This window comes from Kogia breviceps, chromosome 11 (genome assembly GCF_026419965.1).
Source record: "Kogia breviceps isolate mKogBre1 chromosome 11, mKogBre1 haplotype 1, whole genome shotgun sequence".
NCBI lineage: Eukaryota > Metazoa > Chordata > Mammalia > Artiodactyla > Physeteridae > Kogia > Kogia breviceps.
The window spans coordinates 79,986,465-80,003,644 of record NC_081320.1 but is presented as its reverse complement, the minus strand read 5'-3'; the positions used below and the strand labels follow the sequence as shown (position 1 = coordinate 80,003,644).

The 17,180-nt window shown below is 40.9% G+C and overlaps 1 protein-coding gene across 1 annotated transcript; it reads left to right on the top strand.

Moving 5' to 3' along the window:
• The first annotated feature begins 2,149 nt into the window (after positions 1 to 2,149).
• Positions 2,150 to 16,855, top strand: YPEL5 (yippee like 5). The gene is made up of 3 exons (XM_059079638.2): positions 2,150 to 2,284; positions 14,289 to 14,453; positions 15,898 to 16,855. The coding sequence occupies exons 2-3, from the start codon at positions 14,313 to 14,315 to the stop codon at positions 16,120 to 16,122; spliced, it is 366 nt and encodes a 121-aa protein (XP_058935621.1). The 5' UTR covers positions 2,150 to 2,284; positions 14,289 to 14,312; the 3' UTR covers positions 16,123 to 16,855.
• The last annotated feature ends 325 nt before the right edge of the window (positions 16,856 to 17,180 follow it).

The window sequence follows — 17,180 nt, the reverse complement described above, 5'->3', positions numbered from 1 at the left end:
TACCATATTCTTGGTGGGAAAGTCTCAATATTATAAAGTACAAATTTATTCCAAATTAATAGGTACAACACAAATCAAACAAGATTAAATATCAAATCTCTCAAACTTTCTTTTATTTCTCTTCCATATTTGTTATATTATCTTCAACAGCAAATTCTTTATTTCTAATGGGCATGCCACCATCAGCCCAGACCCATCAGCTTTCACCCCAAATCAACTTTCTCAATCACCCTATACCTAGCAATAGGAAGTCATCACCCTACCAATCACCTAGGATAAAACCTCTGGTTTATCTTTGAAAATTCTCTCTTCTTAGTCCACCTACATACAATCAGTCAGTTCTGTATAGCCATTCTTGTTAATGTTAAACCTACCCCTTCAATTCCATTCCTATCTGCCCACCTTTCCTCATATGTGGATCCTAACTCTGCACAACACCAACACCTAGATTTATCTTTCTAAAATATGGTTTTAATCATTCTTTTACAAGTTTACAAATGTTGTATTCAATATCTCTATTGGGTGATCTTGGACAAGTTAGTTAATCAATATGCCTCTGTTTATTTAGCTGTAAAATGGGAATGATAGTAGTACTTATCTCATTGGGTTATTATGAAAAGTGAGTTAATAATTTTAAAGCACTTGGAACAGTAAGCGCTTTATATGTATTTGTTAAATGAATAAATATCTTTCCCATTGTTTTTTGCTGGTACTTAAAGTGTTCACTCTGAGAAAAACTCGGAGACAAAGGTAAATTTGTAGATAAAAGATATATTTGACATGGAAGGATGGCCATAACATATTGAGTGAAAAAAGCAAATTGAGGAATAAGGGATGTACATTCCTTTCAGGAAGAATAGGAAAAAACACATGAAGCTGTAAGCAGAGCACAGTCTTTGTTATGAAATGGGACTGTATGACCTTCCTACAATGAACATGTGTTGATTTTGTAATTAAAGCTAAGTAAAAACAAATGAATAATGAGAAAAAAACTTTTAAAAAGTTTAAAATTTCCTCATCTCATGGAAAACTCACTTCAAAAGATAATCCAGGTTTTTATCTGCCCTGAATGAAAATACTGGTGAGTTTGGGGTTGGTGAGGAGTCAAATGCTGCGATTTGCTCCGACACCTCTATCCCACTAAAGACAGCTTTAAGCACCTTGCAGGTCTCAAATGTTAGTCTTTATTTTTTACCTGAGAAAGAGACCTCGTCAAACATTTCTACTTTATCATCAAACATTTCTACCTTATCCATGAATCTAAAGACCATTAATGTAATTACCTGGGAAATTCTAATTTAATGAGACGCAAAATCTTCCATTTTAAGCGTTGATGAGGATTAAGGGAATAGCTACCCTTTTCAACAAACAAATCTCAGACTCTCTGAGGCAAAAAAATCTTCATGTAGAAGACTCTGAATTTTCTCATCTTTTTGATAAACACTTCCACTACCAAGAAAGAACTCAGGCAATTGTAAATAAAGTTCGGCCACACCTGAAAAATCCTTTCTTCAGGAGTTCCTTTATGCCCAGACTCAAAGGGTTTGGGGTTTATAAATAAAAGGTGGCCTACTGTAAGGAGGGGCAAGAGTAAACAATCTCAAAGAAATTAATTACACGGTGCATTTAAACTATCCAGACACCTGCTTTGCCTAGAAAAACTGCCTGTTGTTTTCATCATTGGGCCTCAGGAAACTAGGCCCTAGGCACCACCTGGTGACGCTGATGACGCGCAGTCTCTCAGCTGCAGCAATTAGAAAGGCCGGGCAGTCTCCTTTAAGAAGCTGACTCACGTGGACGCTGTGTTGTGTGCTCTCAGCTGGGAAAGGGGTGGATCTCAGGTCTCTCCACATTGGCTGCGTCTGGAGAGGGGGCAGAGTTAGCCTCTTTGATTGGCTGTCCGAGTCCCGGGTGTTGGGTCAGGGGCGGGGCGAGCTGCAGGGAGATTGCCCTGGGTCTGCGGCTTCTGGGAGGGGTGGGCCGCGACGCAAAGGGGAGCGGGAGTGGGGGAGGGTGAGCCTGGGAAGGGGCGGGGCCAAGCGGAAAGGGCAGGGTGCCGGGGAAAGGGCGGGGTCTAGAAATGATGGGCGTTCTGGGCCAACCGGGAGAGCCGATTGTTCGAGGGGCGGGGCTACGCCGGGTGATTGACGCTGAGGCCCAATCAGGGAGAGGCGGGGCCAAGGCCAGGGCCTGACTAAACCTGGAGACTCCGTTGGCTGAGGGGGCTTCATCTCAGCTGAGGACCGAAGAGCCGCTAGCGGCCGCGATCTTACAGCCGCTCGAGGTGAGTGCGGCAGTCGGGGGCTGGATTCGGGGCCCGAGGGGGGCTGAGGCGACCCTCCGGGTCAGCGGCTTCGAAACACTCGGGATCGGCCCGGGGCGGGGGGCCCAGGCAGGAAGTGCCTTTTCCTCCCCGCGCTCCCTCCGGGGTCCCAGCGCGGCCGACCCCCGCCCCTCTGGGCGGGCTCCGGTGCCGGGGCTGCGGACTGACGAGCTGGCCTGTTTCCTCTTTGTGAGGCCCAGGCGCGGCGGCCGCCGTCGGCCCGCCCCCGCCGCGCAACCGGGGCAACCGGCGCAACCGCAACCTCCGTCTCGGCGCCCGCACCCTCCCGCCCCGGCGCAGCCTCGAAGGCCTTGCAAGTCGCGGCCGGGGCTTCCGGCGGCCCTCCGCGGGCAGTTTGGCCGGCGACCCCGTCGCCTAGGCTGCCCCGCCCCCACGGGCCGCGTCCCCGCCGCAGTGTCGGGGGCGCGCCCCGGACTCCGCGCCGCCGCGGTCTTCGCCGGCGCCTGCGCCCACGGCCCCGAGGTGAAGTCCGAACTCGACTCCGAGATGTGCGGCGTTAATAACGCCACGGCGTGGCCTGTCCTTCAGAGGGGCCACATCCCCTCTCGGCTGGCACTGGCAATGGGCGGGGGTCGGCGTTGGCTTTTGTTTGCTGCCCCCCAAAGGCTGGATGCCCGCCACCCTGCCCTCCTGCACCCCAGGAGACCCCCGGGCCGAGGGAGGGGTACCCGCCCGCTTGACGGAGGGCGTGGCGCAACTACTGGGCGGCCGTCGGACGGCTGGGGCCGCTGGGCCGCCCGCTCAGCTGTTTCCGGCCCGTGTTTGTTGTGCCGGAGGAGGCCCGGCCGCGCCGCGCTCGGGCCCCGGCCCCTCCCGATTGGCCCGCGGCGTCACGTGCCCGCAATCAGCTGGGGCCAGCCGGGGCTGCGGGGCGTGGGCGGCTGCGGCGGTGCTCACCGGCGCTTGGGGCCGCGCGGCCGCCTGCTGCTCCACGGCGAACAGCATCCTTGCTTTCCTCGTCGGTGGGGCGTATGCGCTCCCTGGCCACCCCTTTATTCTGCACTAGTAGGTAGGACAGTGAGTATTCCGGACAGCGGGAGTTGGAAAATTGGAATACTACAAAGATATGTTTAATCCCGACACCGATTAATCTCCCTTTGCGCGGAGAGTCTGGGAAGGTGTACAGCTCATTTATTTTTAAATTTTTTCTGTTTACAGAACCCTGTTGGTAATCTGAGGATTTTTATTTCAGATCTCCTTGACAGATGGAAAACCTGAAGTAACCTCAGGCTAACCTTGTGTTTTGGGGAAATTAGACTTGCTGCTGAAGTAACGGGGGGTAATAGGGTATTAGCTAATCTTGCACAGTCGCGTATGCAGTGTTGCAGCTGTGTTCCAACAAAAGACGAACCAAAATGCATGAAGTGTGTCCAGGGTACATATTTGTGCCAGATGTGAAGTGTCTTGGTGGAATCTTTCCCTAAAAGTTTATTGCATACTCGCGCTATGTTAGGTAAGAAGGAAATTGCAAAGAATTTACGGTCTTTTCTCTAGAAACGCACAGTGTTTAGTAAAAAGGCATAGGCAAATGAAATTGGGTAATAGTACGCAGTTAAATATTAGTAAGTTATGAAATGATGTTGTAGGAGTTCAAAAATGGGGCAGTGAGAAGAGTGAAGCATCCTAGAGTGGATTGATATTAATTAGACCTAGAAAATGAAGAGGCTTTGGGATGCTCTTGGGCAAACAGAGGCCTAGGAGGAAGAAAAGAGGCCCAGAGCCTTTATAGATAGTGAAAAGGTAGAGCTTGTGGAATTTGGCACACAAAATATTTTCCACATATGCCGTTATCTTTCTGGCTTTGTACTGGAATACCAGGTAAAATGTCATGCTCCTTGGAAAGGACCAATGTCTGCCTTTATCACATTCTCACCCAGCTCAGTGCCCAATACAGGCTTACTGTTTGGCTTTTTTTTTTTTTTTTTTCCTTTTTAAAGTTTATTTTTGGCAGCCATCTTATCTATAGGAGAGGGTGTTGATGAAATGTGCTTAAGTTATTTAACTCTATACAGGGACGCTAAATTGGATTTTAACGACATGTAAAATACATGTTTCTGATTCTAAAAATAATCTGGCTAGATCATTGAGGACCTTTCCCTAGACTTAGTTGCCTTTTCTTTTGCTCTATTTAGTGGTAGGAAAGAAAAAAAGATTTAGAAAATAGAAAAGGAAGGGAAATAAGGCCAAAATTAAGTCTAAAAATGAGATTAAATTAGCTACTACCCTCCAAAAAAACAGTCCATGAGGCATGAAGCTAGTCCTAAATATCGAGATGTGAAGATAGTACTACTAAGTATAATCCTGCCCAGATTATCACTTTAGGTTTCATAGGTCCTAAATGGGTATATAAACCAATATCAGTTTCTCTGGTAATCCTGTGTAGTAATGTCTTGGTGGTGTAGGAACTGAACCTTAGCTGTGACATGAAACTTGCTACTTGACACCTGAATCAGGAAACCAGACAGTTAAATTGTACTCCAGTCCATCCAATTAGAAGCTTTTTTGACTCATGGTATTGCATCACAGCAAACGAGAGATCTTGAATTTGTCTTGCCAAAAGCTGTTTTGGGGAGATTACCAACTCAGATTGTTTAGCTGACTCACTGAGTTACATGACTAGTCTTATTTTCTAGAGATGACTGAACAATAAGAATTATAGAAACATAGTGAAGTTGGAAAACGTTTAGCAACAACAAAGGCATTATTTGCAGGGCAAGAACAAAAATATAAAACTTAACTGTCAAATGAAGACCTGATTCCACAACCAGAACATCATTTGAAACAGCAAAGTAAACTGGTCAGGTATTGCAAGAGAACAAGAGGAAAGCATAGCTTTCTTGTATCACCGAGACCTTGGCTTGGTGAACATTTTGTAAAAAAGAAAAAAATGGAGAATTGGTTTTATGGATCAAACTCAATTTATTATTTTCTCTTGTAGGTTTTCAATAGAACTTCATCATGAAATAGTTGATGAGATTACAGTAGCGTTAGATGTTAATTATAGTAATCAATCCAGCACTGTTAAACGTCCTTTGAGTTTTGTTCCTTTCCTTTTTGGAGAGGGAAGAGACTGAAAACAAGATATACAAGCTTGCTCCCGCGTGTTTCCATTTTAGCCAAACCATTGCAAAACACAGCCTTTCCTGGAAGGGCAGATTCCTTTAACCCTTTCTGCACTAGGCTCCTGCACACTCAGTTCCCTGCAGGAGAGAGTTTTTGTGTCTTGCATTTGCCCACCACCTTCTAGTGCAGTGGAAAAGCCCCTCTTACCTGTCCAATGATAGATAGAGTTGGGTGGAGTGTGTGTTTTGTGGTCTGTGGAAGTGCCCTGAGGAAATAATTCTTTTACAGAGGAAAAGTCTATCTGTGGACTGGGTGTTTCCCCACCAGAGGGTTCTTAGAGAAGCCTCCCTGGTATTTTTAGGGCTGGGAAGTGTGATTCCTCCTTCTGTGAATTCTGCTTGCCAGGGTTGAGTCCGAACTGGATTATTAGTTACAGGGAGGGCAAGTGCCTATTTTAAGACCTAGAATTATTATACTGAGAATTTGAGATGCTTCAAAAGGTTTCTAACTTTCCTCCTGCATGTAATTTCTATCACCTGGTCACTTAGCTTTGCAGTGATTAACAGGAAATGAAGCCAGTTAATTATTATTGTTTGTTTCATATCCTTTCTGAGCCTTGCTTTCTTCATCTGTAATTGGAGGGGGAAGTTCAGGTAGAGAATGTTGAAGATAATCTAATTTTACTAGATTTATCTTTATTTAGCATTTATTGTGTGCCAGGCACTATTCTCAAAATATATTATCGCCATTTAATTTTCACAACTCAGAGATGGGTACTGCTGTCACCGTTTTATAGATGAAGAAACTGAGGTGCATAAACAAAGTTTATGCAGCTTTTAAGCGGCAGAGCTGAGATTTGAACCCCGAGTTCAAGTATTTGGGCTACATTGTTTAAATCCTAGGGGTGGAGAGAGAAGGAGGCAGCAGCTGGGTATACTGTCTATTTTTATAATCTTTGTATTGTTGATCTTCAACATGCTGAATTTACTACAGAAAGTTAAGGACTTTAGTTAGAAAATCCATGAAGAAAAGGGGAGTGGGATTAAATTGATTTTGTTGGATACTCCTGTTGATCCTTAAACCTGAATGCCAATCAAGTTTCCTTTTTTTCTGAGAAAGACTGTCTGCTTTCTAAATGAAAAGCTCTTCTGCTCTCCAAACAGTTTTTTCATCAAGGGTCAGCACACTTTCTGTCAAGGGCCAGATAGTGAATATTGTGAACTTTGCAGCCCATAAGGTTTAAGCAGCAAATACTCAAATTCTGCCATTGTAGTGAGAGAGCAGTTAAGTATAAACAAATGGGTGTGGCTGTGTCCCAATAAAACTTTATTTATGGTCACTGAAATTTGAATTTCATGTAATTTTCATGTCACAAAATATTCTTTCAGTGTTTTTCCCCAACCATTTTAAAGTGTAAAAAGCATTCTTAGCTTGTGGGTCATACAAAAATAGGTGGTGAGCTGAATTTTGTCTGTAGGTTTTCGTTTGCTGACCCCTGCTTTTAAAGAATATATTCAGCAATGAGCCAGACTAATGAACAGGATATTTGTTAGTGTGTATGTATGTGTGGTGTGTATAAATCAGTACCAGTGGTGAACAAGTGGAATTTGAAATTAACACAGTACCATTTACATTAACATGCCCGCCCCCCCCACAAGAAATACTTAGGTACAAATCTAACAATGTGTATAGGATCTATATGAGGAAAAATACAAAACTCTGATGAATGAAATCAACAAGAACTAAATGAATGGAGAGAGATTCGATGTTCATGGTTAGGAAGACTCAATGTTGTCAAGATGTCAGTTCTTCTCAACTTGTTCTGTAGATTCAATGCAGTCTCAGTCAAAATTCGAACAAGTTACTTTGTGTGAATATCAACAGATTGTTTCTAAAGTTTCCATAAAGAGGCAAAAGACCCAGAATAGCCAACACAGTATTGAAAGAGGAGAATAAAGTCAGAAGACTGACACTACCCAACTTCAAGACTTAGTATATATCTACAGTAATTAGGACAGTATGATATTGGTGAAAGAATAGATAATTAGATCAGTGGAATAGAACAGAGAGCCCAGAAATAGGTCCACATAAATGTGGTCAACTGATCTTTAACAGAGGACCAAAGGCAGTACAGTGGAGCAGAGATAATCTTAAATGTGCTGGAACAACTGGACATTCACATGCAAAAAAATGAATCTAGACACAGACCTTACACCCCCACTCACAAAAATTAACTCAAAAGTGGATCACAGACCTAAAGGTAAAATGCAAAACTATAGAACGCTTAGAAGATAACATAGGAGAAAACCTAGATGACCTTGAGTATGGCAATGACTTTTTTTTTTTTTTTTTTTTTTTGCAATACGCGGGCCTCTCACTGTTGTGGTCTCTCCCGTTGCGGAGCACCGGCCCCGGACGCACAGGCTCAGTGGCCGTGGGTCACAGGCCCAGCCGCTCCATGGCATGTGGGATCCTCCCAGACCGGGGCACGAGCCCGCGTTCCCCTGCACCGGCAGGCGGACTCCCAACCACTGCGCCACCAGGGAAGCCCCCTGGCAATGATTTTTAAATACAACACCAAAGGCATGACCCATGAAAATAGATAATTGATAAGCTGGACTTCATTAATATGAAAAAGTCTGCTCTGTGAAAGACAATGTTAAGAGAATGAAAAGACAAGCCACAGACTGAAAGAAATATATTTGCAAAAGACATATCTGATAAAGGACTGTTACCCAAAATATACAAAGGACTCTTAAAACTCAACAATAACAAAACAACCCAATTAAAAACTGGGCCAAGGACCTTAACAGATGCTTCACCAAAGAAGATACACAGATGGCAAATAGCACATGAAAAGATGCTTCATATCATATGTCATCAGGGAAATGCAAATTAAAACAGTGGGATGCCACTACACACCTATTAAAATGGCCAAAATCCAAAATACTGACACCACCAAATGCTGGTGAGGTTGTAGAGCTCATTCATTGCTAGTGGGAATGCAAAATGGTACAGCCACTTTGGAAGACATTGTGGTGGTTTCTTAAAAAACTAAACATACCATATAATCCAGCAGTGATATTCTTCGGCATTTACCCAATGGAAAACTTATGTCCACACAAAAACCTGCATGGGGATATTTATAGCAGCTTTAGTCATAATTGTCAAAACTTTGAAGCAACCACAGTGTCCTTCAATAGGTGAATGGATAAATACACTGGTACATCCAGACAGTTGAATAGTATTCAACACTGAAAAGAAATGAGCCATCAAACCATGGAAAGACTTGGAGGAACCTTAAATACATATTAGTAAGAAAAAGAAGCCAATCTGAAAAGGTTATATACTGTATGATTCCAACTGTATGACATTCTGGAAAAGGAAGAACTATGGAGAGAGTAAGAAGATCAGGGGTTGGTGGGGGAGGGGGATGAATAGAGCCCAGAGAATTTTTAAAGCAGTGATAACATAATGATGGATACATGTCATTATACATTTGTTTAAACCCATAAGATGTATGTACAACACTGAGAGTGAGCCCTAATAAACTATGGGCTTTGGGTGGTTATGATGTATAATTATAGGTTCATCAGTTGTAACAAATGTACCACTCTGGTGAAGGATGTTGATAATGAGGGAGGGTATGCATTTGTGGGGGCAGGGAGCATGTGGAAAATCTGCTTTATTTTACTGTGAACCTAAAACTGCTCTAAAAAAATAAATACCAAAAAGCCTTTTTTAGAAAATTGTTTTATTGACCTGGACTCAAACTAGGAAATTATACAGTCAATAATGTTTTAATTTTTAAAATAATACATTCCTGGAGACTGTCTTTCATGGATTTCTGAAAGAGAAAAACCATTTTTTCTCTTAGATTCTATAAATCCTATAAATTAAAAAAAAATCTGTAAAAAGGTAAAGGTCTTAATGTATTGCTTCACTGGAGCCTCCTATTAAAATTGAAATTGAAAATTCTAGATAGCTAAATGTTATTTATTGAAGAGGGAGGAAATTGAAATCAGTTACTAAAATATCAACATATCATGTGTGAATTTCACTTATATTTTCAACCTGACACCTCAATGTTTCCAGTAATTTCAAATGAACTGATGTTAGGCTTCCAGTTAAACACTCAAATTTGATAATTTTCTTACTCCCACCTTTTAAGGATTTTAATAACCTAGAGTAAAGGAAATCTAGTACCCAAGAGACCTTATTTATTATTTGGGTAATGGCACTTATAAAAATTAAGATTTTTAGATTCTTTTTTGCTTGAAATGCTAAAAAGGAAGAGAGCATCTTAAAGCTTTAATTAATGATGAGTTTGGTGCTAATTTTGGTTATAAACTTGAACTTCAACACTGATACCATAACACACATTTTATTACTTAGGGACACAGTAAGTGCCCCCAGAATCAATTCAGAAAACATTAGTCATCTGTGAAAGCAATTCATTCTTAAGATATTTTAGAGATATGTGACTGAAGATATTTGGTACTCTTCTAAATCCAAGCAAGGTGATTTGCGTACCTGGGAAATAATTTAGATGTAAAAACAGAAGGTAGATCATTGGTTGCCTGTGGCTGGAGATTGACTGAAGAATGGTTTGTGGGGATTTGGGGGAGGTGATGGAAATATTCTAAAGCTGGTTTGTGGTGATGGTAGCACAACTTTGTAAGTTTACTAAAAGTCATTCATTTGTACACTTACAATGGCCAAATTTTATATTATGTAAATTATTCCTGAAAATTGTTTTTAAAGAATCAGCTATATTCTATTCTGTCAGATAAAAAGTTTCAAAGTTTGTAGAGGAGTGGTCTGTATAAGCTCTTAGAAAAGGGTGGCTGAAGTCCATGTCTTTTGTAAGTAAGTAAGGCTGAAGTACGTTTTGTAGCACTATCTAATTTAGCATAAATGTAGTGGCACCTGTGAATGTATGTTGCATTTACTAATGCACACTCCCTGACCACAAGAGGTTTATCTAGAAGTGATGAGAATTTGAACTAAGACATTGATGAGGGAGGGGGAGGAAGGACCTCGAAAAGTGATTTCGGAGGTATTGTCAATTTTGCATTGTCTTAAAGAAGTTGCCAGGGTTTCTAGTTTAGGAGAGTGATTGGAGTTGCCATCAACAAAGTTAGGGAATATAGGAGGTTCAGCATGGAGACAGGAGGGGTGCATGATAAATCTGAGGGAGAAAGACTGAATCTGGGTGTCTCTTCTGGTCACTAGAGAGTAAATGGGGTAAAAAGAACTGGAGCAGAATTTAGTTCAGATCCCAGTTGGGCTGATTTCATAAAGTCACCGTCTATTTCTTCCTCTACAAAATTAGGATAATACATATCTACTTTAGAAATTGTCAAGATTAAATGTGATATGTAAAGTACCAAACGCAGTGTCCCATACAGTGTAGACACTAAATTATTAAGTCTAAGGAAGAGTTCAATATATTGTCCAGGTCCAGAGAAACCTGATTCAGGTGTTATGTTTTAGCTTTTTTTTTTTTCCAGGTTTCTTTTTTAACATCTTTATTGGAGTATAATTGCCTTTCAATGGTGTGTTAGTTTCTGCTTTACAACAAAGTGAATCAGTTATACATATACATATGTTCCCATATCCCCTCCCTCTTGCGTCTCCCTCCCTCCCACCCTCCCTATCCCACCCCTCTAGGTGGTCACAAAGCACCTAGCTGATCTCCCTGTGCCATGCGGTTGCTTCCCACTAGCTATCCACCCTACGTTTGGTAGTGTATATATGTCCATCTTCTGTAATGAAGTGGCAGTCTGCTTAAGATCAGTCCTCCTGAGTGTGCACAGGGGAAGTGAGCACTAGGTTGCACTCCTAGCCCAGCGAAGCTAAAGCCTAACACCTGGGACCCAATGGCCTGCGGAGGTTTTTCTACGTCCGAGAGACCTTCAACAGCAAGTGGTGTTTTGCTTGCTTCTACTAGATTCCATGGCATTCTAGCTTATCTCTTTTGGCAAATAACTACATTTTACAGTTTTATATACATATATAGAACTCTCCAAATGAAACTGCAACTGGGAATAGTGATTCTGTACAGATATTTTTAGTCTTGGTAATGAATCATGTAACTGAATCCAGTAAAAAAAATAGCTGGGTAAAAGTTAAAAATAGTCTGAATTTGAAGCAGGGAAGAGAAGGCATGTTAAATCTATTTACCCCATTTAGAAATAGTTTGCCTGTATCCAGTAGCAAGCAGATGGCCACAGCTATGTTGTAATAGTGAACCAAAGATCGAGATGTAGGTAGAAGGTATAGGGAGAGTTCATTTTGAAGTTCTGAACATTTTCCTCAATAGTATTGTATCTGTCACAGTCAATTCAAAAATATCTAGTTATTCTTGCATTATGGTTGAAATAACTTACAAGATGAATATTGTATTTAAAAGTTTGAAGGAAAATTGGCTTGAAAGTAACAGTTCCCAGAAGCCCAAGCTGGAGGCTAAATTACTGCACAAATACTAGTTTTCAGAGAAATATAGATTCTGAGGACTGTGTCTTCAGAGGTGAGACTAAAACCCTGCTGTTGATTCCTTTCTGTAAATGACCAGTATTAAGAAACATGACCAAAATCAACTACTCACAGGGTCGTTGAATGCTTAATTTATATCGAGTCATAAACTCAAATGTCTTAACAGGTGAAGTAATTTTGTAGCACAGAATGGACACAAAGCAAATGAAATGGCCTAGCTGGGGGAGTCGCAGCCACCACTCAGCTCTAGCCAGTCGTTGCCCTATGAGAATATATGCCTTGTGTTGCCAGCTCTCCCCACTGATTTTTTTTTTTTTTTTTTTTTTTTTTAAAAAAAGGCTCAATACAGGCTCTTAATGAAATCTCTCAAATTTTAAATGATTCTCAACAGTTTTTTATTAAAAGTAAAAAACTGTGGGCCAGATTAAACATGTCCACTTAATGTTTTGTGAGGGAAGGGTTGTTTTGTTCACTGCTGTATCCCTCTGCCACCAAATGAATTCAGCCAGCATGCCTCAGATTTGCAACCTTTGACGTTTGCATAACAAATAATGTGTTCTTAGGCATCTGGGAAAAGTAATGCTATCCTAGAGACTGAAACAATAAGCAGCAAGTCTTACCTTCTGTTGTCATTTTGCAGAAATATAATCAGAAAGCTAAATGTCATTTCTTAAGTCTTGTGTTTTTACACAGGATTTATTCATTGAAACTTTTGTTAGTGCACTGGCTTTCCTTTTACAAGCTGTAAATTGTAATTATACTCACTATTTGTTCTTCATTATTATTATTTATTTTTTTTTTTTTTGCGGTACGCGTGCCTTTCACCGTTGTGGTCTCTGCCATTGTGGAGCACAGGCTCCGGACGCGCAGGCTCAGCGGCCATGACTCACGGGCCCAGATGCTCCGTGGCATGTGGGATCTTCCCGGACCGGGGCACGAACCCACGTCCCCTGCCTCGGCAGGCGGACTCTCAACCACTGCGCCACCAGGGAAGCCCTGTTTTTCATTCTTTATTAAACTTCCATATCATAATGTGTAACGGGAGTCATAATTATCTTTGTGATAATGACATTAGAACTGCCTAATGGCTGAGGAAGTTGACAGATGTTAGAAGGAATGGAATTTTCTTTTTAATTTGTAATGGAATTGCCCCAAGTTTAAGATGACAGTGGATTACACATGGCTTCTAGATTTTTCTTTTCCATAGTGGTAGCTGCGTTAGCTCTGCGTGCCATTTTAAAGACATAATGTTAAATATTTAAAACATAGGAGCTGATCACTACACGCAGGAATAAATGCTTTTTAAAGTGAAAAGCTATAGTGTATTCTTGACTATGTCTAGATCTTAAAAATATTGTTTTAGGGAATTAATTGTGGTGAATTTAAGGAGTTGCATATATTAACTCTCCTAAGTTTTAAAATATTGGAGTGTGATTATCCTTGTTTCAGAAGTTGGATTCAGAGATTTTTTTTCAATGTTTCAGAACTTCTGTGATTTGTTGAATTGGAAGGATTTCTTAAAAATAGTAAGCTATGTAACGACGGCTCATCTTTCCCTTCTTCTCTGTTCTTGTTTTCCTAGCCTTATGCCAGCCTAGACCATCTTGTATGTCCTCTTCTTGTGTTAGAGTAATGGAAAAATTTTGGCTTTGACTTGGGTGAGCTGTATTCCGGTCACGATTTTCTGGACTTGAAAGCTGTGTAACCTTTGACCAGTTAGTAACCTTGGGTAATCTTTGAAATGGGGGCGATAACTTCACAGAGTTGTCGTGATGATTTTGAAATAAGTAAAGCATCCTAGTACAGTGCTCCACAGACTCAAACTTAACTACTGTTAGTGCCATCACCCCTATGTGTTTGTTGACGCACCTGATGACCAGAGAGCCAGGCCCCCCATGCTCTCGAACCAGACTACCCTCTTCTTGTTTTCCGATCGCCCCTTTTTCTACTCTGATCATCCCACTCTCGTCCCACAAGTCTTTTCTCAAATTACACATACTCAGAATTGTACACTAAACCCTGTGCTAAACCTCTTTTCTCACCTCTCTGCTTGTGCTTCTCATCATTGAGTTTGATATTCCACTGTCTTCCTGTTTTTTTCATACCAATTAAAAGAGAAGTGATACCATTCTTTGGCCTTCCTAAGCATGTTTACTTCCTTGACTTATTGCTTCTAAAATGTTCTTAGTTTGGGTATGCCTGTTTGTTTCCTCAGTGTGTGAACTTTGGATCCTTTTGTTCAGAGTCAGCTATTTCACGTATTAAGTACTATAAAGACATCACATCTGTGTATATAAATGGTTCTCTATGACACCAAGTAGGTACTAACAAATTTTTTTAAAAAATCATAATGTGTTTCTTGTCCTTTTCCATTTGCTCCTAGGTTTTTAGAACTTCAGCTATAAAAATGGGCAGGATTTTCCTTGATCATATCGGTGGTACCCGTCTGTTTTCCTGTGCAAACTGCGATACGATCCTGACCAACCGCTCAGAACTCATCTCCACTCGATTCACAGGCGCCACTGGCAGAGCATTTCTTTTTAACAAGGTTGGTGGGGAAAACCAGTTTCATTTCCTAAGTGGGTTCAGTGGATATATTTGATAGCAGTACCTGAATACCCCTCAGAGCATGGAGATGCCAGGAAGAGTCAGAATGAGAGCTGTGCTCTGTAGAACTGATTGTTGAGAGTTTAAAGATTGTATTATAATAAGCAGGGTGGTCTCTGTTGCTTCAGAAGACATTCAGTGTAAGAATTTGGTAGTGACTTCACAAGACTATTGAAGGGGCCAAGATACCCCCATATCACTGATTTATCCTTATTGGGAGGTAGCTGCATTAAGCTGTCATAGTTTGACAGTGCAAGTGAATAAGGATCATCTAACCAACTTCCCTTGCTTTAATTTATGCCTACCAGTCATCCTTCTGATTATGATTTGGCTAAGAGGTTTGCTAACAGGAAGAGCGCCTCCTGACTTACACATTAATGTGTAGTCTGCCTCCTTCTCTAATTTCTGGCTGGCTTTGAAATTGTTTGATGTGATTCTGCCTCCTGGAATCTAATGTGTACCAGCAAAGTTGAATTTCCAAATATTTTACGCTAAGGAACAGAACTAGTCCAAGGTCCTGTTCTTAGAAGTTCAACTTAAAGCTCTCTAGTGGACACTCCTCTGTTCCACTTGGAAACAAGTTTTTTATCTCAAAGAATTGATAGTGTATATACCCCTTGGTCTTTATTTCAGTATAGAGCCAGGGGTTGGCACACCATGGCATGCCAGCTGCCTGTTTTTGTAAGTAAAGTTTAATGAAGCACAGCCATATTTATTCTTCTGTGTATTGTCTGTGGTTGCTTTTGTGCTACAACAGCAGAGCTAAATAGCTATAACAAAGACCATATAGCCCTCAAAGCCAAAAATGTTTACTATCTGGCTCTTTACAGAAAAGTAAAGCGTAGAAGATTATTGGGTGTTAAGAATCATTGGAAATTCTTCACAGATTCTTTGAACCCACTTGAAAACTATGTATTGCAATCTACCCCAGTCTCTTTGTAGATAAAATGTAATTTCAGAAACAAATCTGCCAAATTTCTTTTTATGGAGTACCTGTTGCGTACTAGGTTCTTTTGCATTGATAGCCTTAGTTGTACTCATCATTGAGTGGTGAATTATAACAGTTGGACCCAGACCTACGTTTTATGACTCCAAGTTAAGGACTCTTCACTATAACACAGAAGTGTAACTAACGTGTATAATAGTGTGACTTAGATTAATACAATAATGCATGATTACATTAGATGTCCAGTTGAGTACAGATGCTTTCCTGTCCCAGCAGTTTGTAAAAATAGCTCTTGGGAAGTGTATTGTAGGTTTGACTAAGGTAACAACTGCTATTCGTTTTTCTGAAGTTGCTGTTCTTGCACCAACAAAAATATTGTGAACCATTTTTGGCAGATAACTTACGTGGCTTTGCAATTTTGTTTTCACATGTTTCTTAGGTAGTTAACCTGCAGTACAGTGAAGTTCAAGACCGGGTCATGCTCACTGGCCGCCACATGGTTCGAGATGTGAGCTGCAAAAACTGCAATAGCAAACTGGGATGGATCTATGAGTTTGCCACTGAAGACAGCCAGCGTTATAAGGAAGGCCGTGTGATCCTAGAACGTGCGCTAGTTCGAGAAAGTGAGGGCTTTGAGGAGCATGTACCATCTGATAACTCTTGAAGAAAAAGAGATAAATCCATCTTTTTCCCAGGTCTTCTTCACTGAAAACAAAAATCTACTTACATACACTGTCACCTTAGCATCAGAGTCGGATTCATGAACTGTGGAACAAGAGGTTGTGAGAATCTATGATGGAACCTTTCTTTCCTTCTTTCTGTTTTTGTTTTTGTTTTTTTTTTTTAATTTTCTATTTTCCATCCAACAGCAGTGTGTAGAGAGAATATTATGTGGATGCCGTTAATTTTTTTTTTTTCCCTATGTTTACATTTTGAGGCAGAATAGTCTTATCTGCAGCTACATGGTGGGCTATGTGAGGAAAAATATCTGGGCTATTAGAGTGAAAAAGTGTTTTATGTAAATTTTGAAAGGAAAATGTGTCATGAGCATGGTTCTTAAATTTATTTGGGCTTCATTTTAAAACTTTTTTTTAAACCCAGTTATTTCACTTGATTTGCTAGCTTCAGAGAAGAGATCCGAATTTGTGACCAGCGCTAAAGGTTCAGTGTTAGTATGGCTTGTGCTGGCCATTGTGCCATATTCTTGTTGGAGATGAACCGTAGCATAAGAGCCCATTCTTCCTTGTCAGTCTTGACCCAAAGATGTCACCATTCCTAGTTACTTGTCACCACATAATTGGTGTTGATTGGAAACTTTTCCTGATATGGGGCAGAACTGCTTGGTTGTCTTTTCCATGTAACTTAAGCATAGTAATATAAATAAAGTAATAGTTGGATGTTTTTGGTCCTGTGTTGCTTTTAAAATCACCTTTTAAAAGAGCAGAGTATTTGATAAATAATTTTCATAGTAGTGTTTCTTTTCATCTCTTAAGCTAAATTGTGTATAAGAGTCTACTTTGTTTAAATTAAAGCATACTGTTTAAATCCACAGTATTGCATTTAGAAAACAGTTGAACAGAATGTCAGTGTGCATTCATGCAGAAAGCATTTCATCTGCATCTGTTTTAAAAGGAGGGAAGTGAAGCAGCCTGTCTAAAACTACTGCTTTGCAAAGTGTTTCAGCCTATCCTCCTCAGTTTTGCATTGATTTTGACAAGTCTG

Excerpts from the sequence above, each read along its gene's own strand:
- YPEL5 (XM_059079638.2), top strand. The coding sequence starts at position 14,313 with ATGGGCAGGATTTTCCTTGATCATATCGGTGGTACCCGTCTGTTTTCC. Across the intron at positions 14,454-15,897 it reads GAGCATTTCTTTTTAACAAG|GTAGTTAACCTGCAGTACAG; the intron begins GTTGGTGGGGAA and ends CATGTTTCTTAG.